The sequence below is a fragment of the Sapajus apella genome, unplaced genomic scaffold (assembly GCF_009761245.1).
Source record: "Sapajus apella isolate SASKATOON/1434 unplaced genomic scaffold, GSC_monkey_1.0 scaffold28, whole genome shotgun sequence".
Taxonomy (NCBI): Eukaryota; Metazoa; Chordata; class Mammalia; order Primates; family Cebidae; genus Sapajus; species Sapajus apella.
In genome coordinates, this window is record NW_022436968.1 from 16,112,775 (window position 1) to 16,139,904 (window position 27,130).

Consider the following 27,130-nt stretch of genomic DNA (forward strand, 5'->3'; position numbering starts at 1 on the left):
GGCCAGACCTTGGCTCTTGAGCAGTCGTGCATTCCCAGCCTCGCCTCGGGTGTAGGGATTGCATAGAAAAGCAAAACTACACAGTCTGGACTGTGTAGTTTTGTTTTTAGGATTAGAGGCTCACCGATTCATGTCGGAGATGGTCGGAAAAACCAACTCTACATAGGACGTCGTTTCAGAAGCAACCTTGGGCTTAGTCCCACCCTTTTTAGGCACTCTTGAGAAATCAGGTGAGTAGCAACTTTTCTGATTCTGATAGTAGAGTCACTTGCGTATTGATCTCTGGCTCTGGATTATTTGTGTGTGCTAAATGCCTCTGTACAAGTGTTTGTGTAACTACTTGTTGCTAGTGCTGACCCATTATTCAAATCTTCTTGTTAAATTCTGTTTTAAAATGTCGGGGTATTTTTTCCTTAAAAAATTGAAAGCTTTAGCATGTCAACTAAATGATTCCATGATTCAAAATTGTTTAAATTCACTTAACATTCTAAATGTTGAAGTCTGAAATGTTGAGAGAAACGTTTGCTTCTTTTCTAGACTCTTTTTGTCTGTTGGAAATGTTCAAGGTTATATTACTCAATGATAAAGTGAAGCACACCAAGAATAGCTCTGATAAAATGTGTGTGGTGTCAGCTACACCCTGATGACTTTTTAAGGGAATCAACTGCTGAGGTATCAGTTGCAGGACAGTGGCAGAACACTTGCCTGCTGTCAGTCAACCTTGGAGAGTTTAGGAGAGTTTATTTTAAGAGCATGACATTTTAGATGCATACCTTTAGCCCCAGTTAGACAAAGGCCTGTGAAGAGCAAGTGCAAAGCAACAAAATCCACCTAGACAACAGGAATGTAAGACCAGTTTATGATGGTTAATGGCGACATAGTTAGAGATTTGGAATAAAGTGATATAATTGTTTTCTAAAATATTCAGAATCTCTGCATGCATTTTAATTCAGCACACATTCCAATTATAAAATTTGAGATAAATGTTGACACTAAGAAGGGAAAAAATAATGGTTAAAGGCTTTGTACTTCTAAATACACTTTGATTTGATTTCTCATCTTCCTAGAATTCAATTACTAATTGTCAATGCCTGTAAATACATAGATATAAAATTATGTATTCCATAGCTAAGAAGACAGCTATTTTTAGAAGATGCACTAGCTTGTAAACAGAAAAAGTCAGGCACAGAAAGTTGTTCATCCCAAAGAAAATATGCTACAAAAAGGAGTTCCTGACAAAAAAAATTATGAAAGCTTTTATTATCTGAATTTTCCAAATACAAATTTTATTGTCTCAGAGAATGCTGGTTTTATTTTTTTTTAATGAAGTAAAAAGTTATGATAAGGAACAGAATTATCACTAAGAAGATTATTGCTCTATGAAGTTTTAGTAAACAAAGAATTTTATAAAAAATAGTAATAAAGTGATTGACAATTCAGAAATTTTCTTTTTATTTCAGAACAGAATAGTCATGTTGAATAATTAGGTATTTATGCATCTGAAGATTCTTCACATAATCTTTCTGAAACTGATAAGCAAAGTACTTTCTTGCACTTAACAAAATTACTTAACTGCAAATTTTATATTCGTTTCTTTGATGTTGAGTATTTTACTTTATGAAAGCATAGGCCTTTTCACTTCATCTACATTTTACACCAGCCTTCCATTATTCAAAGTGTGCAGATTGTTCCATATTAAGAACTCAAGCCAGCCTTTTTCTTTCAGATCTATAATAAACTTTGGCCTGTTCACTAAAATTTAAATTTCTCGAATATTTACTTCAACAGTAGCAACACTCACTGCGCAATTATAGTATGAAGAAATGCTAAGAAATAGAAAGCATCGTATTCTGTCTACAAAAAGTTTGCATATTTGATAAGCCTTGCCAAAGCTTTTCCAGTCAGGAAAGATATTACAAAGTTCAAATATTTACTTCTGGTGACTATTTTAAGTAATCAGATAATGTCTGACTCAATGTCAACTTTACAAATATAGAGTGAATGAAAAATCCTGGGGAGAAGGAAAATTTTTAAAATAATTGTATCTCACACATTAAGCTGGTCCAGAGGTTTATTTCATTTCATTTTATTTATTTTTTGAGACAGAGTCTTGGTCTGTCATTCAGGCCGGAGTGCAGTGGCACCATCCTGGCTCACTGCAACCTCTACCTCCCGGGTTTAAGCGATTCTTGTGCCTCAGACTACCAAGTAGCTGTGACTACAGGCACGTGCCATCACGCCTGGCTAATTTTCGTATTTTTAGTAGAGACAGGGGTTTCACCATGTTGGCCAAACTGGTCTCGAACTCCTGACCTCAAGTGATCTGCCCGCCGCAGCTTACCAAAGTGCTGGGATTACAGGCATGAGCCACCGAGCCTGGCCCAGAGGTTCATTTTACATTTGTCACATGTCTTGTCTCTAATTACACTTCACTAATCCCCCATTGCTGTGGTTTTCTTTTTCTTCAACTCAACCTGATTTTCCACCATAGGTAAAACTGTATATTCCCTCTTTGACCACTAGGGTTGATTCCTTGCTCTGTTTGGCTAATATTTTTTTTTCTATTTCTCCTTACACTTGCTACTTTGGGTTAGGTTTTAAGTAAACCATTGAAGAACTGTCTAAAACTTTTCAAGCCACAAAAGAGAAGACCTCTGCATCACTCTAGGCCCACAGATGACCTATGGAGCAATCCATTTAAAGAAATGTGTGTCTCTGCTATCTGTAAAGCAGCTCCAGAGTGACTCTTAGCTGGGACACCCTAATTCATTTTCTCTTCTTTTTCAGAGTGCCTAGAAAGATGGCAACTCAAGCACCGACGTTTACGCAGCCGTTACAAAGTGTTGTGGTACTGGAGGGTAGTACCGCAACCTTTGAGGCGCACATCAGTGGTAAGTTCACACATTCACCCTTTTGTTTTTTTTTTCCCCTTTGCATCCTCTCCGGTAAGTTAATGTTGCTGCAGGACTTGATGCCAAGTTTAAGCCCTGCTTTCACTTTGGAAAATTAATCCAACACTATGGAAAGGTCATTTTAAGAGGATACTATTCACAGAGCACTGACAAAATCTGACAATATAATGGCTTGAAAATGTTTTATTCATATTTATTATTCCACAAAGCAAAAATAATTAGTATTGGATTAAAATTGCTGTTAAAATCCAGCAGCTAAGTAGGACCAAATTTAGTCATTCCATGTTTGGGTTCAGCTGCAGAGCCAGACTGGAAGCCAAGAACTCAATAGAAGCCAGCCACAGAGCCACTGGGTAGGTAGCCTGGGCTGCCTACTCTGGACACCTGAACTTTAGTTGGCTCATATGCAAAGTAACAATGCATCTAATTTTCCTCAGAAGCAGAGCCGTTCAGTAATAAACCAACTCCTCGTTATTATTTTATTTTCAATTTTTAATGAGTGATTCTAATGAATTAAAAGACTTTCCAATCATTTCGAAATGACAGGAAATAATATGCTTCTTGGGTCTCTCTATTTAAAAGGAAGCAAACACAAACCCTAGAATTTTATTTAAAAGGAAGTTCATCTCTTTTTTGCCTTTTCTTCCTCATAAGCCAGTTTATGGATGGTTCAAAAAAATGTGTGGTATCATCTTATGAAAAAATGGGGAGTAGTCTATGAACTATATTTATAAATAATTTCAAAATTATTTAATCATTATTTTCTCTTTCTGTAGTATTGGAACTAGCCATGTAAGATGATATGGATTAATAAAAAAAAGTTTGATTATTAATTTAGTTCACTTCCATGTTGCATTGCCCACTTCTTTTTCAGAATTTTTTGGCTTATAATAAAGAAATAAAATAAGATTTTTTTCTCTTTTTTTTTCTATTGTATGTACCATTCTTATTCATAACTAGATAATACTTTATTTTACATTGCACAAGTATCATATAATCATTATTTATTTTCTATTGTACATAAAGAGACCAATGAAATTCTCTTTTCATGCATGATAAAGTCTTATTGGCTTCCAAATAATTTACTTATTTATCCGGTAACACTCAGTAACTTTTGAACTGAGCAGAACACATATGACTTCAGTAGGAATTTGCCTCCTTGAGAAGCAGTGGAATCTGGCTACTTCATATCTTCTTGTTCCTTCAAACTATATACAAATAAATTCTTAGAAAGACACTGCTGAAAATATCCAATACCCATAAATCGGTCCAAAAAATAATTGGCCATAGTGGGAGATTGGCTAACATATGAACAACAAAATAGACTTTCTCTAGATTACCTTTACCTCCCAGCTTAAGTAGATAGAGCATCAACCTTTATGCCAAGTGCAAAATACACCATGCTTGGAACTTACCTCATACATTCTCAATGTACAGAGTTTTAATGTACTTAAAACATCAAACGATGGACATGCAGTTCTTGGCTCTACAATTTATGCAGGTAAAGAGAACTTGGATTTCCACGTGCAATTTCAGTGATCCATGTTGTTCTGAAAGACTAGGATCAGGCTCTTATTATGAGAAATTGCTTGTCCATGTTACAGTGTTTTTACTGATTGCACTTGTGAAAGCAGGAGAGTCCAGAAAGACAGCGTCCCTGTAACCACAGAGGAGGGAGGAAGGCGTGCCTCCTGGGCTTGTCAGGTAGAACTCGGAGATCAGTTTGCTGCTTTTGTTCTTTACTTGTTCTCCAAGAGGACAACAGCCACTCTTTATTTCAAAATTTCTTTGGTTCTTTGTTTTTATAAATCCTTTTCATTATTTTAATGACACCCATTAAATTGCATCAGATAGAGCCCTGGACAGGCGGGCAGGAGATGGAAATTCTAGTCCCCTCTGTGTTGCTGCTAACCGAGGGATCTTGGAAAAATCATTAAGTCTCTTTTGGCCTCGGTTTCCTCCATTCCTGCCTTCCTAATGGTCTGCAAGTTTACACACTGATCATGCAACTGTTGGGTTTTCACTATCATTAAGTGGCATTCCATGCTGGAAAGCTTTTACAGATTAGGACAAGGCAGTGAACATGATGGGACAAAGCAGAGGACTTTGCAGTGCCCACTGAAACCTAAAGATGAATTGTTCTTGCTCTTCAGGTTTTCCAGTTCCTGAGGTGAGCTGGTTTAGGGATGGCCAGGTGATTTCCACTTCCACTCTGCCCGGCGTGCAGATCTCCTTTAGCGATGGCCGCGCTAAACTGACGATCCCCGCCGTGACTAAAGCCAACAGTGGACGATATTCCCTGAGAGCCACCAATGGATCTGGACAAGCGACTAGTACTGCTGAGCTTCTCGTGAAAGGTAGGCTGGTAGGGACATGCCAATCCTCTGCTCCCCCAGGAGACATCTCCGGCAAATTGGGAAAGGGGTCCAGAAAAAGCTATGAGCGTAGGTAGACACAACTCTTAAACTAGAGAAGTGTCCGCTGAAGAATGAATTATTTATAACCAATTGTTTGCCTTGTGGAATTTAATTTTCCTCTAGAATACATCATAAAAGTGGCTGAGAATCAGTTTCTCTATACACATATTAAATACTCAAAACTATGTTGAGGAAATATTAAAAATCATGTTTCTCAGCAAGTAGAAAAGCTTGGAGCCTTATTTATAAGTCTATTAAGGAATAAGAAATATTCTGCAGGAAAGTGTGAATCTCCAGGAATTTGTACTTTAACAAGCATCCAGTTAATTCTGATGCTGGTGGTCTACAGACCACCCATTTAAGAGGCATGTAAACATACCCAGAAGAAAGCAAATGCTTGTTTTTTATTCAAATGCATGACACTGTTTCCCCAGAAAAGTTATCACCAATCTTAGTGGCCTCTGTTGTTTTTCTCTATCCTTTACTACCTAGTGAGACATTAGTATACAGAATATTGCATGCCTTTACACATTACATAATAATATCTTACATAAGCTACATAATGTTACATATGCTTATCCAATAAACTATACCATCAGTGATGTTCAATTATACAGCTATAATTGACCTAAACAGAAAGCACATCAAGTAACATCAGGTAGTACTTCAGCATGCACCCAGAAAATTCACAAATGGAAAATGCACAGGGTTGGCAGCACCTGCTGTTTATTACCCAAAATCATGTCAAAGCTAATTCCATTCACTCTTCACACTTATAAAAAATTTCTTTCAACATAACCAAAAAAAATTCCTTTCTATAACATAAAACATGAAGTAATGTTACTATTGGGATTAACATTTTAAATGCAAGTAAATATTTGGGTTATTTGAGCACCTATCAAGTTGGGAAAGGTTTGGAATATTTTTAATTAAATGAAAAATGTAATGATTCATAACAGGTGCACCCATATCAACCACTGGAATTCATTTTAATGCAGCTTACTGGAATATGCACCATGACTTTAACGTATCAATAGAGCACTATTAATATGTTGAGAGGGAATTGCCAGAAAGATTATCTAGAAATGTGATAACAAAATCTAGAGCTTTTCTTTAAAACAAATAAACAAAAGTTGATGGCCTAAACTGCTAAGCAAAACAAAGCAAATAAAATAAAATACGGTGGCAAGAAAGCCTTCTCTAATCTCCTGGCTCCATTCTTGCTGTCATCACTGGGTGAGCTGGGTTCAAGGACAGTCAAGGATGTTTAGATTGGCAAGTCATTGCCTGGTTTTAGAATCAGAGCTGTGATTGTTTAAAAATACCTTGTGGGGAGCGCCCAGGCTCTCAGTCCTGATTTGGTTCTCTCGCCCCCACAGCCGAGACAGCGCCACCCAACTTTGTTCAACGACTGCAGAGCATGACCGTGAGACAAGGAAGCCAAGTGAGACTCCAAGTGAGAGTGACTGGAATCCCTACACCTGTGGTGAAGTTCTACCGGGATGGAGCCGAAATCCAGAGCTCCCTTGATTTCCAAATTTCACAAGAAGGCGAACTCTACAGCTTACTGATTGTGGAAGCATACCCTGAAGACTCAGGGACCTATTCCGTAAATGCCACCAATAGTGTTGGAAGAGCTACTTCGACTGCTGAATTACTGGTTCAAGGTATGCGCTGGAGGTTGAGGAACAGAGAGGAGGGGAGAGAGCTGGTTTGTGACAAAGTAGGGCCAAGCGTCCACCTGCCTCCTCTCACAACCCTGGGAAGACAGCTGTCAGCTGATATAAAAGCTGGCTTTTCGACACCCATGGAAAATCCCTGAGATTCTAGGCAGGAGCTCAGAATGGAAGCAATCTGTGCTCATGAATCTCATTATAAACTGGAAATGGTTTCAATTAAGTGATCTACATTTCCAAATTATTGGCAAATATAGGAATTAAAAAAAATTGTTCTAAGTAAATTTTTATCTAATAATGAACGTTTTCTATTTTAAACCTAATTTATATTCATGCAAAATCCAAAATTTCTGCAATTTTCTCCATTGAGATACCCAGAAAATCTTTTTGAATTTGTAGTCAGAATTAACAGAATCTCTTTAAAGACAGGTCATTGTGCGCCTCCTAAATATTCATCCTTCCTTTCCCCCAGGTGAAGAAGTAGTGCCTGCTAAAAAGACAAAGACAATTGTTTCGACTGCTCAGATTTCAGAATCAAGAGAAACCCGAATTGAAAAGGTATTTTTCTATACGGTTGGTTTTCAAGCCTTTCAGCCTGTTGTGCCCCCAGCTATTCCTCCTTAACGTGGGCTTTATTCTAATCTTTTACAGAAGATTGAAGCCCACTTTGATGCCAGATCAATTGCAACAGTTGAGATGGTCATAGATGGTGCCGCTGGGCAAGAGCTGCCACATAAAACACCTCCCAGGATTCCTCCGAAGCCAAAGTCCAGATCCCCAACGCCACCGTCCATTGCTGCCAAAGCACAGCTGGCTCGGCAGCAGTCCCCATCGCCCATAAGACACTCCCCTTCCCCGGTCAGACACGTGCGAGCACCTACCCCATCTCCGGTCAGGTAAAGCTTCCATAGGGACAACAGCTTATTGCACATTTTGGAAATAGGTTTTGAAACAAGAAAGGTTCCCTTGTCCCCCTCGCAGGGCATGCGAAGCGGGAAGTGGCTCGCTTCTTCGGTGCCCCGCTGCTCAGACCTCCAGGGGGGCATACAAACCGGCAGGTTGTGGGGCTTCGCTTCGTGTTCCTCTCGACATCTGGCCGCTGTCTATGTGCCTGTAGGGTCTCAGGGGGTTTTATAGGCATAGGACGGGAGCGTGGCAGGTCAGGGTGATCTTGGGAAATGCAGCATTTGAGCAGGAAGGCAGGAGTGCCTGTCCTCGCCTAGGTCCATGGGCACAGGCCTCACCAGGGACCATGCCCTTTTCTTCCCAGCGCTTTCCTGTCCCCCTCCCATATAAGTTTCATGCAATCAAAAAGGTAGTAGGTGTCAAAGGAGGTAAAGCAAGAAGTTACTGAATATGAATTTCATAAATCCTCACTGTCCACAGGTAAATTGAAGACCCTTAAAAATTTATGAATTCTTATTTATATTTCATGTAATAAATATCTACTTTAGGACCAAAAAATGGCACAGTGAAAGGAGAAGAGCACAGAAGTTACAGTTGAAAGCCCTAAAGACAAAACACCCTGATCACTTAACAGTTTGACTTAGGGCAATAAGTATAATAATAAAATAATTGTTACTATATATGGATCACTTCCTCTCTCAGACGTTTGACTGGAACTCTACATACATTATCTCATTAAATGTTTACAACCTGTAAGAATTATTATCCTCAATTTTATCAATAGGTAACTGGAGCTAAAGAAGTTAAGTCGTTTGTTCAAGGTCTCAGTTGTGTCATCTGTAAATTAAAGAGAATCACAATAAGAATGATCTCAAGCTGCATTTTGGGGCTTCAATGAGATAATTAGTTGAAAGTGCCTTGTAAATAGAAAATAATTATGCAAATGTCCTTATACTCAGACAGTAAGTAAAACCTTCTAAATGTTTTGCATATGCTTGGTTATTTTATCTAGAAAATAAAATGGATTTCTATACTTACTTAATATGGAAGTATTTTAGAAGGTGACCATGTATCATAAACAGGGCTCAGAAATTATATAATGAAGTGTAAATTGTCCACAACAGTTTTGAAAGTTTGAGATTTTAGTTTATCATGATGAACGTTTTAATATGATGAAATGAAAAATGTACAAAATTTGAGCAAACAAAAAATGTTTATAGATCAATTTAAATGAAGTAAAAAACACATGATGTTCCCTGCCCAGAAAATTTTTATAAAAGAACAATAAGGAGATAGTTGACCTAAATAATATTCAAACATACTGTAAAGTTGCTATAATAAGAACAGTATGATATTGATAAATGAATAGAAAAATACACCAAGGGAACAAAACAGAGTCCAGAAAGAGAGTCAAGCATATAGGAAATTCAATTTTTAAACAAAGGGACCTTTCAATTCAGAGGAGGGAGAGGTGTTTTAATAAAGAATGCCAATTAGTTATCTATCTGGAAGCAAACAAACATAAACTTCTGCTTCTCACTATTTACAAAATAAATTTCACCTTGATTAAATAGTTAAATTAAAAAATTAAAAAATGAGAATACAATTTGCAAAAGTATTTATAGGTGAAAGCTTTTAAAAAGACAGTTACAGATTCAACTACATAAAAATCAAAATGTATTTATGGCAAAAGCAAAAGGTCATTACTAAACCAAATAGCATTTGTGAAAACATTTTAAGAGGCTCCTTCTCCTCAAGATACTTCATTGCCTCTACCATCAATAAACATAAAATGGCTGCAAGGTAGACAACACCAGCCTAGAAACAGTGTATAGCCTACACAATTACATATGCTGGATAAGACCCCATAAACAAGCCAAGTGAAAGAAATGGATCTGGGGGAAGGTTTGCAACATTTATGACAAATAACTAATACACAAATGCATTAAAAATTATCCACAAATTAATTTTTGAAGGGAAAAATGCAACACAAATAAAAACTAAAAGATACAAAATAGTATTTCACATGAGAGGCAATGTAAACGTCCAATAAATACACGAAAAAAATGCTAGTTATTTTCCAATTTTTATTGTTTGGGCACAAAAATGTAAAGATTTGGCAAACACTAACATGAAACCTTGAGCAAAAAACTTGCTTTAAAAAACATGTCTAGCAGTTGAATAAAAAAAGTGTTCAGTCTCAGGCTAAATCCAAGTTTTCACACCATGAAATCAACAACACAGGCCAAATGCGATTTCTTGAGGAGATAACAACACAACTATATTTGAAAACGCAAGCAAGCCTAAAGGTCATTTAGAATCATGGAGTGTCCCGATCCAATGGCGAATTTTGACCATCTTAGCAGTTTTGAAAGTTCATTAATAACCATCCAAATTGGTCCAAAATTTTGCTTTTAAATAATTAACAAATAAAATGCCAATTTGCAGAGAAAATAATGTTTATCAAAGTTAGACTACTTCCCAAATGTCTCATAGTTTAATCTTGATTTTTGTTGTAGAGTAAGGTAAACACGTTTCATTGAATAAGGTGCGTTGTGTCTCACTGTGACCAGGTGATTATTTTTTATTGTAAGTGCAGAAATAAGCACTCTCCTATAATGACGGAAATTACAATGATTTTCACAGTTATAGGCTTACCTGTGACCTGCTGTTAATCAGTCATGTCATGCTAATCATGTCTTTAACTCTTTTTGAATTAAACCCATTTACTAAGTACAGCAAGAACAAGGCACAGGTTGAAACTTAAAAGTGCATGTTTCTTTGCTTTTCTTCAGTTAGTGGAAACCATGCATTATTCTAACTCAGTTTTTGTTATATTTTGAAGGCAGTCATGTTCAGAAAAGAGGCTTGTTCCCTAGATTTCCCTTTAGTTTGATTACAATTTCATTTATAAAATGTAAATGAATTTTCACACACAAACACTTCTTCAAGAAAATAATTAAATATTTCTTCATGAACCTGGTTAATGTTGTAATGTACTGTTAAGGTACTTTGTAATTTAGAGAAAATATCAACTGTACCTTAAGCTTAATTAGAATAATCATTTCATTTATGATCAGTGTAAACTAAATATCCTAGAAATATCCTAGGTAGTGACAGAATGCATTTATGAACATTTTCTTATATGCAGAATTAATAAAATGCAATGATAGGGCAATACTGCCACCTAGAGAGGAATATGTAATAAGCCTTATTAAAAATTAAATTAGTTTTGAAAAACTTTTTACCTTACAGTAGTTAGCCAATCCCCAGAATTATTGCTGTAGATCAGAAACGGTCTTTTTTGGCTCTCAGTGCTGGGATTTAGCACCCATATTCTTCAACTGATGCTACTTGCACTCAGATACACCTAAAAAGCAAACAATGAAAACTATTCTGGAAGAAGCAACTTTATCAATTTAACCAAACATCACAGAATCATTAGTTTTTAAATTAGCCAATTCCCACAATAACTCTAAATATATTTAAAATAAGTCCAGAGTGTAATACAAGGAGGGCGAGTGTAAACAAATACAGAGGAAATTAAAAGTAGCTGTCCACAAACACTTTGGTTAAAGCAGCAATTTGAAAAGTGCGCTGCATAACCTACACTCAGAAACGTGGTAGAAAGCTTCCTAAGAATGTGTCCTCCTGTCCTGGAAATTCACAAGGCCTATTAACATGGTAAAGGCTGTGAGAAGTCCTGCAGGGGGAAAAAATGGCTTTACTTTTCTAGTCTAGAGTGGCACAAGCATTTTGATTACAGAAACCTTTCTTCTTATAACACCTATTTGACATCCCCTCACCCTCAGAATTGGAATACAGAGATTAATTGGGAATACAGAGATTGCTGGATTTGACATGTCTTTCCTTTGGCTGCGTATTAAGCACCTTTTTTCTGTTGCGACTTTTTTTTTTTTTTTTTAATGTAAGAAGATGCGGGGCACAAAGTCTGTAGCTTATTTGGAATTAAAGCTGCTTCTCTTACAGGGTTACAGCAGATAATATGTTTATTGAGATTTAAAACAAATTACTTCCAAGTACATTATTTACCCTCTGAATAGGTTATGGAGGCACACATTTTAAAACTCTGCCTTAAAGCACTTAGAGATTTTCATCCCATGATTCACATCTGATTATCCCTATTGGAGTTTCTTGCTTTGGCATTCTTGACCTCCGCCTTTTGGTTTTCAGGTCCGTGTCTCCGGCAGCAAGAATCTCCACATCCCCCATCAGGTCTGTTAAGTCGCCATTGCTCATGCGTAAGACTCAGACATCTGCTGTGGCCACAGGCGCCGAAGTGCCACCCCCTTGGAAGCAAGAGGGCTACGTGGCCTCCTCATCTGAGGCTGAGATGAGAGAGACAACACTGACAAGCTCTACTCAGATCAGGACAGAAGAGAGATGGGAAGGGAGATACGGTGTCCAGGAGCAAGTGACCGTCAGTGGCGCTGCGGGCGCTGCAGCCAGTGTGTCAGCCAGTGCTACCTACGCAGCAGGGGCTGTCGCCACTGGCACTAAAGAGGTACTGTTAGAATGGTTTTGTTTTTCCTTATTTCACATTCTGGTTTCTCCGACAATTTCTGACATAAAACTCAGTCTGTATAAATTGGAGGAAAAATGCATATGAACATAAAAATATAGCAGCAACTGAAGACCAGATTTGGTAGTCATGCTTTGTAAAACCATTTCAATTAGGACAAAAGCTCCAATCTGTGAAGTTTCCATAAAATACAGGTTTTAATGATGCAGTCTCCATATCTTGGCAATAATAAATGCTCATGTATGAGTGTATTTTGTTCTAGGTAGCTCAGGTTCCAGTGTGCTTTTTTATTTTCTACTGGGCAGGTCATTAAAAAAAAGTAATCTACTTGGTCGTGTCTAATCTAGGTGAAACAAGATGCTGACAAAAGTGCAGCTGTTGCGACTGTTGTTGCTGCGGTTGATATGGCCAGAGTGAGAGAACCAGTGATCAGCGCTGTAGAGCAGACTGCTCAGAGGACAACCACGACTGCTGTGCATGTCCAACCTGCTCAAGAACAGGTACGTGTGAGGCTGCCACGGGGCACCCGCAGAGCCGCGTCCTTCAAGCCACGTTTACTCAACCACCATCCACTGAGCTCTGCGTGCAGCAATGCTCAAATCATTCTGAAGACAGCCTTGAGCCCAGCAGGGCCCAGACTTTTAGAACTTTCTGAGCAAAAGGTGATCTGAGATACCAAAGGTGTTGACAAGGTGAATATCACAAGAGCAGAGTAGGCCAGAAATACCTGGGCTATACGAGCAGGCAAAAGTCAACTATGATATTCAAGGTAAGAAGGCAAACAGTGGTCGGAGAAATAGAGACCAGTCAATTCCTGAGCTTGATCACTGCACTCACTGGACATGGAAACTACTATTTCAGGGCAGGCATTCCATTTCTCTAAGTTTCCCGAAAGGACTTTTGTTTTTACTTTTCTCAAAACAAACATGACACTTGATTCACAGCTGAACAGTGTTATAAATCAAGGATAATGTTCTGCCTCATATTTGAATAGATTTTCTGTTATAGCTTAAACTCATTCTAGCTTTCCTCCTTATTCTTTCTTGTGTGACATTTATGTCTCAATCATGATATACTATTGTAACTTTTTGTTTGTTTTTTGAGACGGAGTCTTGCTCTGTTGCCCAGGCTGGAATGCAGTGGCATTATCTCGGCTTGCTGCAGCCTCTGCCTCCTGGGTTTAAGTGATTCTTATGCCTCAGCCTCACGAGTAGCTGGGAATACAGGTGTGTGCCACCACCCAGCTAATTTTTGTATTTTTTAGTAGAGATGGGATTTCACCAAGTTGGCCAGGCTGGTCTTGAACTTTTTTTTAATATAAGATGATTAAAGTGTTTCCTTCCTTTCCTCTATGAAAAGCAGGTAAGAAAGGAGGCGGAGAAGACTGCTGTAACTAAGGTAGTAGTGACCGCCGATAAAGCCAAAGAACAAGAATTAAAATCCAGAACCAGAGAAGTAATTACCACCAAGCAAGAGCAGATGCACGTAACTCATGAGCAGGTGAGAATGAGTTTTGATTTGAAATTCATTGAGGTTCTTGTGGGGTCAACACAGACAATCATCTTTACCGTGCAGGGTGTAGTTTCTTGGGCCACACAGTTGTTAGCACACTAATGAATTCCCCTTGTTACATGTGTACATTTCTGGGACTGGATACCAAAGTCTGGTAGTGTCCCTGAATGCTCCCCTTGTGAGGATGAACGAGAACTCTGTGAACCTACACCAGGAGTAGAAACAAGAGTCTCACCACACTGATCTGGGAGTGCACTAAGTATATGACTATAGGGAGAGGACAGTTGGGTAAAACCAGGAGGAAGAAATAGATGCTGAAGCAGGAATGGGGAAGAGTGGAAAAGATGCTGAACTCACTTTGCTTTAGAAATCTTAGCAACTGCTTCCTGGCTCCTTGAAAGACATTTGCACATGAGTTTGAAGTGAAATGAACAGCATGGCCTTAACAAGCCAAATGACCAAAAAAGATGAAAAGGACAGCCCCATGATTAGCAGCATTTGGGGACAGATTGGGAAAGGCCAGCTAGGAGAGCTCTTGGCCGGTGAGCCAGTTGTCGGGTGGTTTGAGAAGATGAACTTTCAAGTCTCTTTCAGCCTAGGGATCCCGTGTTTCAGTGATGAGATTTTTGAGAACGGCAAAGAGGCAAATGGAGAAAACTGTCCCCCTACATACACATATATCTTAGGTGCCCAGATGGAAACAGCATTTCTCACAGTATTTAGGAAAACTGGCAAAACCAAAATATTGTATAAATATAGATTATAAATTATACATGCTTGATTTCTCACATGTAAAATAAAAAGATCAGACAAAATTACTTCTAAAGCTTTCTATTCTAATATATATTCTAAGATTACTTTTAGATGACAGAATTAGTACAGAATAATATTGCCATACATTTATTTATAAAAATTAGAAGTCATTTTAAAGAAGACTACAATTCTTCTGTTCAAAACAAAGTGTTGAATTCAACTTTTTTTCCTCTAAGCAGCCTACCTAATTTCCGGGTTTAGGGAGAGAAAGAGCATGATCTTACTTATGAACAAGAGATTACTTATTTTATTTAGTGACATCTCCAGAAAGGGGATTTTACATCATCAAATTCCTATGTTGTTATATTTAATAAACACCATAGCATTTCATTGAGTATCAGGAAATAACTATTTTTTAATCATTGATTACAGATAAGAAAAGAAACTGAAAAAACATTTGTACCAAAGGTAGTAATTTCCGCAGCTAAAGCCAAAGAACAAGAAACTAGAATTTCTGGAGAAATTACTACAAAACAAAAACAAGTAACTCAAGAAACAGTAAGTCTGATTTTGTAAATATCTTCTAGTTTGTTGACAATATCACATTCCAGCCAGCTGCAGGTAGTTTATAACCAAAACCCCTCAATAGAAAAGTCTTTTGTTGTGTGTTTTTGTCATTGTTCCTCTATGTCTAGTATTGAAACTCAGGATGGAAATTATGTTCACACTGCACTATTTCTCACTCACTTGATCAGTTTTCAAGAGACTGTCTACCAAAATACTTCAGGGCATATCTATGAACTTTCTAGAACAAACATAAATGGAAGATAGATATCGTGCCAGTCCAGTTACCCACCAGGACAGTCAGGTTCTTTGTGTATAGCCTAAGTCCTCTGTCACTTAGATTGTAATGCACAAACTCTACATAATTGTAAGACAACACACACACACACACACACACACACACACACACACACATATCACCCATAAACACCCTGAATAAATAGCAAGAGAAAGTGAGGAAATGCTGGACATCAGAGAAAGTGAATAGTGAATACTTCCTCAAAAAAAAAAAAAAAACCTTCAATTCATGGTTGATAAACAGTGACCTAGAAGCGTTTGCTGCTGTTGTGCCCTAGAGCTGTGTAAGGACAATCTCAGTGTCACCAAAATCCACATCTTTCCCATGTGTGAAATCAAGCCTTTAAGTGTCAGGAGAGAGGCATTTATCTTGAATTCTTCCGTGTTGAAGAGGGCATATGTGCTCATCCTTCTTGAACTCAAGCTGTTTGCTAATCTTAGAGCTACTTTTCTGCAAAGGTCCAATTGAGAACCTTGTACACTTAAAAGGCTTGCCAGAGGCTGCTGACTGAATTTCTCTGTTCTTACTGTGAGTGATACACTTCGAATGCGGCAAGAACCCTACTTGGCATAATTAAAGGCATAGAAATCCCCATTGCCATTGCAATGCTGGTGACTGGCATGTTCAGCTGGCCTACAGTTTTCTAGCCACTTGTCAGCAGCCACCCACCAGGTTCCCTAACATGTCAACCTGTCTCAAGATGAGATATTTTCAGGTCTAGGACAATTTGGGCAGAAAAGAAGCCCATTCCTCAGAAAAGCAGAAGTCTATGTCTTAAGCACAAGTGTAGGCCCCTAAAATGGAAATCTGACATTTTCTCTTTCCCTACTAAGCATTCTGTATTCTACTGAATGTTTCAAGGATGTCTTGCCATTTCTTTTGTATCTTTTGAAACTCAAATCTTTATTTTACTTTAAAAACCAGATAAGACAGGAAACTGAGGTAACTGCTGCATCCATGGTGGTAGTTGCCACTGCAAAGTCCACAAAACTAGAAACAATCCTGGGAGCTCAAGAAGAAACTGCCACACAACAAGATCAAATGCACCTAAGTCATGAAAAGGTGATGACTTCCTGCCAATGTGAAAGTCGCTCTCACACCATTTCATTTGCAAGTCACCTACATTTTCATCACGGATCTTAACCATCACTTCTTCACCTCCACCTCTTCTTATAATGCAAATAGAAAATTCCTTTTCCCACACAACTAGTTTTCACTGCCAATTCATTCCTAACTTTCAGACTTTCTTTGGCTTATTGCTAATATAATAAATCACTTTAATATCTTCCTATTGAAGTAGATGTCCTTAAAGAAGTTAATTCATACTCTAAAAAAAAAAAAAAAAAAACAAAAAACAAAAAAAAAAAAAAACTATGTGCTACTGGAATGTCTCGTGTAGTTAAAAAATGTGAAAAATACAAAATAGCACTGATTAGTCTTTTATTGCTAATCACATTTGATTTCTTTTTAACCAGACTTATTGTTTTGATATTTTTGCCAGTGAAACAGTATGGATGATCAAAGAAACTCAAATGATATATTTTAGTGTAATTAAAATGTCCTTGAATAGGAAGAAATTTTGCTTCCTTTCTTTTTGACTTATGTTTCTTTTATTAGAAGCTTATGGAATATAATAACTTTTCTTACTCTTTTTCTTGTATGATCAGATAATGAAGGAAACTAGGAAAACAGTGGTACCTAAAGTTATAGTTGCCACACCCAAAATCAAAGAACAAGATTTAGTATCAAGAAGTAGAGAAGGCATTACTACCAAAAGAGAACAAGTTCAAATAACTCAGGAAAAGGTGAATACAGATATTTGAGCTGTGAAAAGTTCATCTTAAAACTAATTTCTAGTAAACTATTAACTACAATGTGGTATGATTAATCTGTATTTTCCTTTTAAAATCCCTAACTGAAAACAAAATGGTAAATGTGTGACTGATTATCATTAATTTTATCTACATGTTTGATTTTCATCCATCGGTAGCATCTGTAATACATTTTATTCACCATTATTCTTTGCATGAAGATTAGCATTTTTAGCTTAATTTTTTTAAAAAGCAAAATAGGGGCTTATCTGGAGTTTTTTAACAGCTAACATTTCTAAGTTTCATGATTGTCAGTCAGGATATGTAGGCATTGCCAGGTGAAAGTTAATTTCTCTTATGTATTTAACCCTGAATAACCATCTTGCATCCCCATGAGGAAGGGGGAAGGGTCATACGATATGTGTTTGAAGCCCTGTACAGCTTAAATCTTGATTTTACTGTAATAATCAGATGAGAAAGGAAGCTGAGAAAACTGCCTTGTCTACAATAGCAGTTGCTACTGCTAAAGCCAAAGAACAAGAAACGATACTGAGAACTAGAGAAACTGTGGCTACTAGACAAGAACAAATCCAAGTTACCCATGGAAAGGTGACTATTGCTGTTCCAAGTGTGAAATCTTCTATCATAATTCATTAATACCACATCTCATGTGAAATCTCTTATTATAATACATTAATATCAAATCTCTAAATTTCTTATGTATGAGTCACTATTAACTGAATTTATTTTTTAGACAATTAAATAATTGGAAACTAAAAAAAGAATTATTTATTATTGTTAATATTACTACATATCCGTTTCTCCACTTATCTCTTCACCATTATTTTCAATGTTTTATTAACATTTGGGAATCTTTCAGAAGTTGATTAAAATTGCATGCAGGCTAATTTTAAGAGACCCATGAACATTTTTTAATAACACAAAAATTGTATAAGAAAATGATGACTCTTACTGCCAAGAAGATGTGTGTTTTGAGGGGTCTAAATTCAGTATCTTATGTTATGGAGTATAGACTTATTTCAGTAAATTACCCATAATTTTCTTTGTATGAAACTTTATCTTTTATCCTCCTGTAAATATCAGATTAGAAGATAAGCTGAGAAAATTATAGTGCCTGCTATAGCAGCCCCCAATAAAGCTAAACAAGATGCAGGTATTAAAATCTAGAAAAGGAAGTATCCAACCGGAACGATTACACATAAGCCATGAAAGGTTATTGTATCTATTTATAGCTATGAAATATCCATGAATTAAACTGTTTCCCATAACTCTGTCATTTACCCCAAATGAGCCATTTACCTATGGTATTTTTTATTGCTAATATGCCATTTGAAAATTAGCAACTAAAGTTTTTTCGTTTCACTAGCAGGATTGCCTGAATCCTGTTTGTATTTCCTTCAGTGTGGTTTTCTAACTCTACAGCTTTGTTTTTTTTTTTTTTTTTTCTAAGACGTGATTTAAGATAAACTTTTTAAACCTTTACTCAAGTTTAATTTTTAATGGCATATCAGCCTTTCAGAAGTCTCATAAATGACAAAAATCCCACTGTGCAACATACTTCCTGAGTGATTAACTTTTTAATTTTGTTTCCATTCAAGTTTTGTCATGAATTGACTATCTTGTTTTTGTTAAAAATTAGCTAAGGATGGAAACCAAGAAAAAGTCTATACCTAAAGTAATAGTTACCACTGCAAAATCTGCTGAGCCAGCCATACTGCCAATGACTAGAGAAGGATTTGCTATTAAACAAGAACAAATACATCTTTTTCAAGAAGAGATGAAAGCTGATGCTATGGAGGTGAAAAGTATTGTTTCATCCCATTTCATCATCAACTCTCATAACTTTTCATCTGTCATGAATTGTGCTTCTAGTGTTCCATCTAATTGCTTAACTGATCAATTAAACAGTCAAGATGGTTAGATTCTGTCCGTCCTCCAGTTGAACAGTGAGCATTTCTAGTAGTGAAAAGTCAGACCAAATAATGCTTTTCCTTGTATCTCCTAAATTTATTCTCAGCATTTAACTGGTTTGAATTGGAGTATTCTAGTCCAATTTGTCTTCCTGCTTCTCCAGGTTATAAAAATATGAGAAATATCGAAGTCCACTAAGAAATAAAAGAAATTACCAGTGTACTCATTCGTAGTCCAGCAAAAAGCATGTGTAAATAGATTTGATATACAATAATTTGAAGAAAAAATAGACAGATGCTTCCGCAATTTAAAATATTCTACCATGATTAAGATTTTTCAATATGTTTAAAATTAAGAACAAAATTTAAATACTTCAGTTTGTGACATTTAGTCAAATGACACTTTCTTTGATTCCACTTTAATCATTGTTAAAATGAAATTAAAACTTAACCTACTTCATATCAGACTGGCCAAAAGGTTCAAACGAGATAGTGGAAATGTGATCACTTTACAGTCAAAGTAAAATCAAATATAAAAGTATATTTATTTAGTATTATCTGTTGAAAATGTTAACATTTTAAAATTTCTATACAATTAAAGTCAACTTATGGCCAACATAGTTTTTAAAAAAGAAACAAATAAATGGACGAACTTAACTTACCTAAGCCTCGTGTATATTTTATAGTTTTTTCTGAGATGATGTAATCCAAAGTGAAGATGGTATTTGCAGTCTTTCAAGGCAGATTAAATTGTTTGTGTCTTCCTAAAAGGAAGGCCTGGGTAAAGCCCATGATCACTAACAGCTCAATTCCATCTCAGAAAAATCTCATTTATATCTTCAATGGTTCAGAGAATAATTTTTAAAGCTATACAAGTTGCATCGTTGAAAAATGTTTCAGATGCATTCTAGATTGTATTCACAGGTATAGAAAACAGAATACTATAAAATTTTCCAATCTCACTTTTACAATGCACTGGATGAACATGGCTATGTGATTTTTGTGGTATGCTGTTACCAAGTATTACATAGAATCATAATATCTAAGCCACATCAGCTAGGTTGCTTTCTTTAAAAGAGAAACTCCTCTGCAAACTATGTTTCCATTTATGTTCATCAGACTCAGAAATGAGAAAATAATATTGTTTCCTTCTTCACTTTAACTCCCCATAATAATGAAAGTAAATTAAACTTCAATGTGAAAGATTGTTCTCTTGAATCCAAACATGATAACATTTTCATTTTAATCACAATATTTTCATTTGCATGGGGTTTTCTTGGTCATCTGTGTGTTTTAAGAAAGGTATTTTCTAGTAGATTAAATAAATCTTACCCTTAGGGAATCATAAGTAAATTCATGTGCTCACTCTGTGTTTATGAGCTTTCATGTTATGTCAAATTTGCATGTAACCATATAACTCAGTAGTCACTGATTTTTCTGGATGAGATGATGACAGTATTTGAGTGCACTTATATCATCGCTGTCACTGCATTAACACTAAATGGTCATAAAAATAATAAATAAAAATAATAATAAAGATAATAATAAAGTTAATAAAAATAATCAGTGGAGATAACCACCTCCAAAATTCTGATTTTCCAATTGCTGATTGACTATGTGCCTGGAAATTTTCTAGAAAATTTCAAAATCTCCTTATGATTTTATATTTATATTGTGATTGTCCTATGTTGTCTCTATGTGATTAAATGTCTAGTTTAATTAAGCAGATATACAGAGAGTGTATTTAAATAGACATTTGTACAATATAATAAGCAATGAAATAGTAAGTCCCTAAAAGTGTTTCTGAGTCACATTTCTAGACACATTAACACGGCTGTATAATGTGGATGCCATCTACCTATCGTGCCTTTAGACATTTGCCTGTCCTGATGCCTAGCAGATGTTCCAGCCTGATCTCGATGTTCCTATGTATTAATTCTGGAAACTTTGTCTCCAGGCGGACGTTGGAAAAAAGGCTGAAGCTGTAGCAACAGTTGTTGCTGCAGTAGACCAGGCCCGAGTCAGAGAGCCCAGAGAGCCTGGGCATCTTGAAGAATCCTACGCTCAGCAGACTACTTTGGAGTATGGATATAAGGAACGCATTTCTGCCGCAAAGGTTGCTGAGCCTCCCAAACGTCCAGCCTCAGAACCCCATGTTGTCCCTAAAGCAGTCAAGCCTGGAGTAATCCAGGCTCCTTCTGAAACTCATATCAAAACTACTGATCAAATGGGAATGCACATATCATCACAGGTGAGTCTATACCTGCTGACTTTTTACCCTATTCACGGTAAAGCAAGCTTCACTGCTGTGCTCATCTGGTGATAAATGGTATCACTGAGTTTCATTTCAATGCAGATCAAGACAACTACAGATCTAACATCAGAAAGATTAGTCCATGTGGATAAACGCCCCCGCACAGCTAGCCCTCACTTTACTGTTTCGAAAATTTCCGTTCCTAAGACAGAACATGGATATGAGGTAAGAAATTAAAGAGCATGATACAGAAATGTTTAAAGGAAATAAGTATCTAACTTGTGAAATAAAGCATCTTTGCGGCAGGCCAATGGAGGCTTCTTTTTGGCGGTGTGTGTCTGTGTATGTGTTTGCTTTCACAGTGGGCTCAGACTCCCCAAAGGTTTGGTTTCTGAAAGTTGCCCAGGAGAGTGAGCTTAGAGTCACATGAGGTTATCTTACAGACTGCAGAGACACAAATCCACATAGGCTTCTCTCTAGTTCACATTTCATGGACAGCTCCAACTCAGTTGTTCTGATTACTATTGTTCCAGTGATTTGTGAAAGGTAGTGTATTACACAGCATAGTTTTACTTATGCTGTGAGACATTTCAGAGTAACTTAACTGTGAATGTGTTTCAATAATAAAGACAGACATTGAGAAATCATATATTCATATACCCAGTATAGCAAGATAGAGAGGTGGTACTGTATGGTGGTTGGGTTGGATTGTGGAATGAAATATCTCTGGATTCGTGCCCTGTCTTCCCCCTTATAACCTCTGTCATCAGGAGAAAGTAAACATAAATGTAAAATGCAAGTAAAAAGTGTATAAAAACCTTAACAAGTTGTCCGCATATAATAAATCCTTGATATTAGTCACTATTGTTATATATATCTAAGAAATAGAATCCAAATCTTCTATGCCTTCAAAGAATTATACTTTACATATAACACCTATATTTGATTAAAAATTATAAATTTGTCATAAATTACAAAACCAATTACAGACCAAATAACCATAGACTGCAACAGAATAAAAACAGTAAAGAAACTTAAAATATTTTTTCTGAATGTCTCCATGTTCACCTTTCACATAGATTTGTGGCTAAAACCCAAATGTACTATTGCAAAGTAGCTCTTAAGAATTTACCAACAATTTTAATAATTTCTTAATTTTGAATCTCCCACTGTGGTATTTTCAAAAGTGGCATTCATTAGAATGGTTAGGTGAAAATTCATGACTAAGCTTTAGAATATCCTGTCCTTTTATGATCAAAGCTATAAAATAAGGAGTTCTTAACACAGCTTTTTAAAAGGATATTTTAAAATTTGTTTTACAAATAACAGGCATGATAAGGAGCTTTATAATTGGCTTATTTCTAACTGACTTTTCTTATCTCTAACCATAAGAGTGATAATGAGAACATTAAAAAATGGACCGACTCAGTCCAAGAGTGTTAGTGGCAAAACACTTCTGAATGATGACTCGGAGGATGGTTAAGTGACTTTATTTTCTGACTGTTCCCACGTAGGCATCAATAGCCGGTAGTGCTATTGCCACATTACAAAAAGAGTTGTCAGCCGCATCTTCTGCTCAGAAGATCACCAAATCGGTGAAGGCTCCTACTGTGAAGCCCAGTGAGACTAGAGTAAGGGCAGAGCCCACCCCTTCGCCACAATTCCCCTTCACTGACACGCCAGATACGTACAAGAGTCAAGCTGATGTTGAAGTGAAAAAGCAAGTAGGGATGAGCATCACTGGCACCACCATCCGTGAAGAGCGCTTTGAAGTACTGCACGGGCGTGAAGCCAAGGTTGGTCACTGGTTACCCGCTGTTGCTTGGTCTACTCCCATTAAGCAGGGCCAGGTGGTTGGCCAGTTTGTACTGAAAAGTAGCCAGCAGAGTCTTGCCTTTCTCCTTTACTGCACTCAGACTTGATTTTTATGGAGCATAGTATGGGTTAGAGATATTTTTCTCAAATTATATTTATAATGTTGCATGAGCTAAGAGTTTATGAGATTAACCTTAATTTCGTGAGCATTTTGTAATGTCATTTGTAATAATCTAGGTAACAGAAACAGCAAGAGTACCTGCACCTGTTGAAATTCCTGTTACTCCACCAACTTTGGTCTCGGTGAGTAAAGATATTGATTATGTTGGACCCTATTAATATCTATTCAAATCTTTTTCATACACGTTTGCAAAGATTAGTTTCTCAAACTAATACAAAAATGACATTAGTGAGCTTACAGATGCTCATTTTAAGACCATACATTGTTTGGCAAGGAAGAGGGGAATTATGTGTGGTACATAATGGATTCAAAAGATTTAATGAGCTTCTAATATGCAGAAGGCATTATTGCAGGAGCTGTGGAGACATAAAGACCAATTCATCCCTCTGTGAAATATTTTCTCTGCCATCAGAGAAAATGTACATAAACAAGCATAATAAAATATATAAGGTGATATGTACCACAACACAAGGAGAATCCATGAAAGGGATAGATTCATTCCAATAGGTGATACTGTCGCAAAGCTTTGTTGCACAGGTAGCATTTGCTATTGAGCCTTACAGCTCTTTACTAATATATTAGTATATTATATAAATATTAGTCTCTCTACTACTATTTCTGGAGTCCTGATGAAAAGGCCATTTTGTGGTGGTTGAAATGTGTGAGTTCAGGCTCCACATCTGTTACAAAACAGAAATGATTAATCAATATGCACACATATCATTATTTCTTTTTCCTCCTCTCTTCAGGGCTTAAAAAACGTGACTGTCATTGAAGGTGAATCTGTCACCTTGGAGTGCCACATCTCTGGATACCCATCCCCAACAGTGACATGGTATAGGGAAGACTACCAAATCGAAAGTTCCATTGACTTCCAGATAACCTTCCAGAGTGGAATCGCTCGGCTTATGATTCGTGAAGCATTTGCGGAAGACAGTGGGCGATTTACCTGCAGTGCCGTAAACGAGGCCGGAACCGTCAGCACATCCTGCTATCTGGCTGTGCAGGGTTAGTGGCCAACCTCCCACAGTCCTAATGCACGTGCCATCACTCTCACCTGACACTCTTCCACAGTACAGTTTCTGCACACCTTGAAATGTTGTCCCTTTTGGGAACTGGGGGTTAGATTATGTGGTCAATTTAACGCTCAGTGCTAAGCAGGGGTCACTGGACATCTCATTTCAAGGAGAAACTTTTGTCTTCTTTTAGTGTCAGAAGAATTTGAAAAAGAAACCACAGCCATGACTGAGAAATTTACCGCAGAAGAGAAACGGTAAAACATTTTGCTAATTAGCAGCTGTTCTAGTAAAATTTTGATTTTCAGTCCCGTCAGTATTGGCAAATTGCAACCCAGAAGCTAATATGAAGGGAATTCTCTTTCCAGCTTTGTTGAGTCAAGAGATGTGGTTATGACGGATACTAGCATCACAGAGGAACAAGCAGGGCCCGGAGAACCTGCTGCGCCTTATTTTATTACAAAACCAGTGGTCCAGAAACTGGTGGAAGGTGGGAGCGTGGTATTTGGATGCCAAGTTGGCGGCAACCCAAAGCCCCATGTGTACTGGAAAAAATCTGGTGTTCCTCTAACCACTGGATACAGGTATTTTGATGTCTGAACATAGAATTCCCTGTGACTTGTATGATATATGCATGAAGCCTAAAGTAGAATTTACTTACCCCACCAACCTTGAACGTAGGCTCTTTCATTGTGGAGCCTTAGTTTGTTTTCAGGTATTTTTACATTATTTTTGTGCAAAGTCTTCCTAAGAAATAAAACTATGTGACAAAAGTGGACAGAAGGTACATTTCTTTACATTCTAGTTTCGGATTTTCACACACACACACACACACACACACACACACACACACACACACACAGACACACACTTCCAGAAAAGATTTGAGACAACTTTCAATAAAAACATGTAATAACCAAGCAACTAAAAGATAGAAGAATAGGGACCATATAATGAAGAAGGAAGCTAGTTATGCACAAAAATCTATGCTAGTAATTTTTCTTCATTCAATATAAAATTTAGCTCTAAATTTTCTGTAATTTAAGATTAAAAGAGCAACCTGGTAATCCAAAAATGTAGGTGCCGTATCTTAATAATAATATCGTACCAGAGAGTTAATACTGAGATATTTAAAGGAATTTTTGTTTTAATTATTCATTTGATCTCTGAATAAAATAATGAACAAAATAATGAATACAGAGAAAATACCTGTTGTTTAAGTTGCCTGATCATTTGCTAACATAAACACTGAAAACCACTTAATTTCATGACTGATTCTAGCAATAAATATTCTTTAAAATGATTATTTTAACTTATTTGGCCCTAATTACTTATGTCCTTGCATTTTCCTCAATTTTCAGCAAATTTTGCAAATTTCCTCAATCTTATAATCTATGGTGGAGCTTAGTCATATGTTTAGGGTCATTTAATTTTATACCACAGATCCACGCACAAAGAAGTCCAATTATTTTACCCACAGAAGGGTTCTTTATAACTGATTTTTAAAATCTGTTCATTTTCGTAAAGATACAAAGTGAGTTACAACAAACAAACCGGTGAATGCAAGCTAGTGATTTCTATGACTTTTGCCGACGATGCTGGAGAATACACTATTGTTATTCGTAATAAGCATGGAGAAACTTCTGCATCTGCTTCCTTGCTTGAAGAAGGTAAGTGCAACTTTAAGGTAGTATCTATGTGCGTGATAAGAGCTGAAATACAAGGAGATAGCAGTGCTGTGCATTTGCTGAGAAACCTGTTGCCATTTACTGGTTCTGATACTTAGCCCCAGTGTCTTTGCCTCAGCTGTATGGAAAATGTTTTAGACCACATGGCCTCAACAACTAGACTGGCATTAAACTTCTGAGGTTCTAGCAGTTCTAGTCTGGTGTATTTGTTTCTAGGCATATCATGCCTCTGAAAATGGAGATTCTAAATCCAGTTGCCTTCCAGGCCCAGGCAGGTAACAGGGAGCACAATGAAAACAGTAGCACACTGGAGAGTACGTGCCCTGCCTCAAAGAGAGAGTAGTTGTGTTATTGCCAGGCATGCACCAGGCTCAGTGTTGCTAGAGATCCTGATATTTTAAAGAAAATCTGGAAATCAGGATTTTCAATGTTTATAAGTTGAAAAAAATGCAATAGCTTTCATGATAGACTGTTCACATTTACAGTGAACTGGTCTACACTCTGTCTCATTTGATCTACGCAGTATCCCTTAGAGGAAATTACAATATTATCTTCAGTTAGCAGATAAAGCACTCAAGATTCAGGAAGGTAAATGAATTTTCAAAAGCCACACAGCAAATTAGGAAGACCTCCCTGGTAAATCCTCCCAAAACTGACTGCTAATAAAAAATTCTTTCTATAATTGTAGTGACTGGTTTGATTTGTTAGTGTAAGTTTGGTTTCCAAACTCAATCTAGAAAATATTGAGCACTTCAATAGCAGAAATTTGGAAAATTTGGCTTTTGGTTATTAACTTTCCCCAGGGTAGCGTTTCCCTGAATGCATAGTGGCATGAATGCTTTTTAATAGGAAC

The 27,130-nt window shown here is 36.9% G+C and overlaps 1 protein-coding gene across 4 annotated transcripts in view; it reads left to right on the forward strand.

The window, feature by feature from the left end:
* The window catches only part of TTN (titin), a 269,746-nt gene continuing 242,616 nt past the window's right edge, over window positions 1–27,130 (forward strand). For 2 of the 4 annotated variants that reach the window (XM_032293067.1, XM_032293068.1), the window contains exons 1-21: window positions 3–230; window positions 2,788–2,891; window positions 5,066–5,269; window positions 6,709–6,996; window positions 7,478–7,563; window positions 7,657–7,901; window positions 12,106–12,436; window positions 12,802–12,954; window positions 13,814–13,954; window positions 15,152–15,277; window positions 16,506–16,643; window positions 17,249–17,386; window positions 17,864–18,001; window positions 21,281–21,574; window positions 21,680–21,802; window positions 23,092–23,373; window positions 23,630–23,695; window positions 24,323–24,581; window positions 24,783–24,846; window positions 24,958–25,173; window positions 26,117–26,259. In XM_032293067.1, coding sequence (XP_032148958.1) covers window positions 2,801–2,891; window positions 5,066–5,269; window positions 6,709–6,996; window positions 7,478–7,563; window positions 7,657–7,901; window positions 12,106–12,436; window positions 12,802–12,954; window positions 13,814–13,954; window positions 15,152–15,277; window positions 16,506–16,643; window positions 17,249–17,386; window positions 17,864–18,001; window positions 21,281–21,574; window positions 21,680–21,802; window positions 23,092–23,373; window positions 23,630–23,695; window positions 24,323–24,581; window positions 24,783–24,846; window positions 24,958–25,173; window positions 26,117–26,259 — 3,526 coding nt within the window. In that variant the 5' untranslated portion in view covers window positions 3–230; window positions 2,788–2,800. Of the gene's footprint in view, window positions 231–2,787; window positions 2,892–5,065; window positions 5,270–6,708; window positions 6,997–7,477; window positions 7,564–7,656; window positions 7,902–12,105; window positions 12,437–12,801; window positions 12,955–13,813; window positions 13,955–15,151; window positions 15,278–16,505; window positions 16,644–17,248; window positions 17,387–17,863; window positions 18,002–21,280; window positions 21,575–21,679; window positions 21,803–23,091; window positions 23,374–23,629; window positions 23,696–24,322; window positions 24,582–24,782; window positions 24,847–24,957; window positions 25,174–26,116; window positions 26,260–27,130 lie in introns of all 4 variants that reach the window. The other 2 variants (XM_032293071.1, XM_032293069.1) reach the window with 2 other exon arrangements.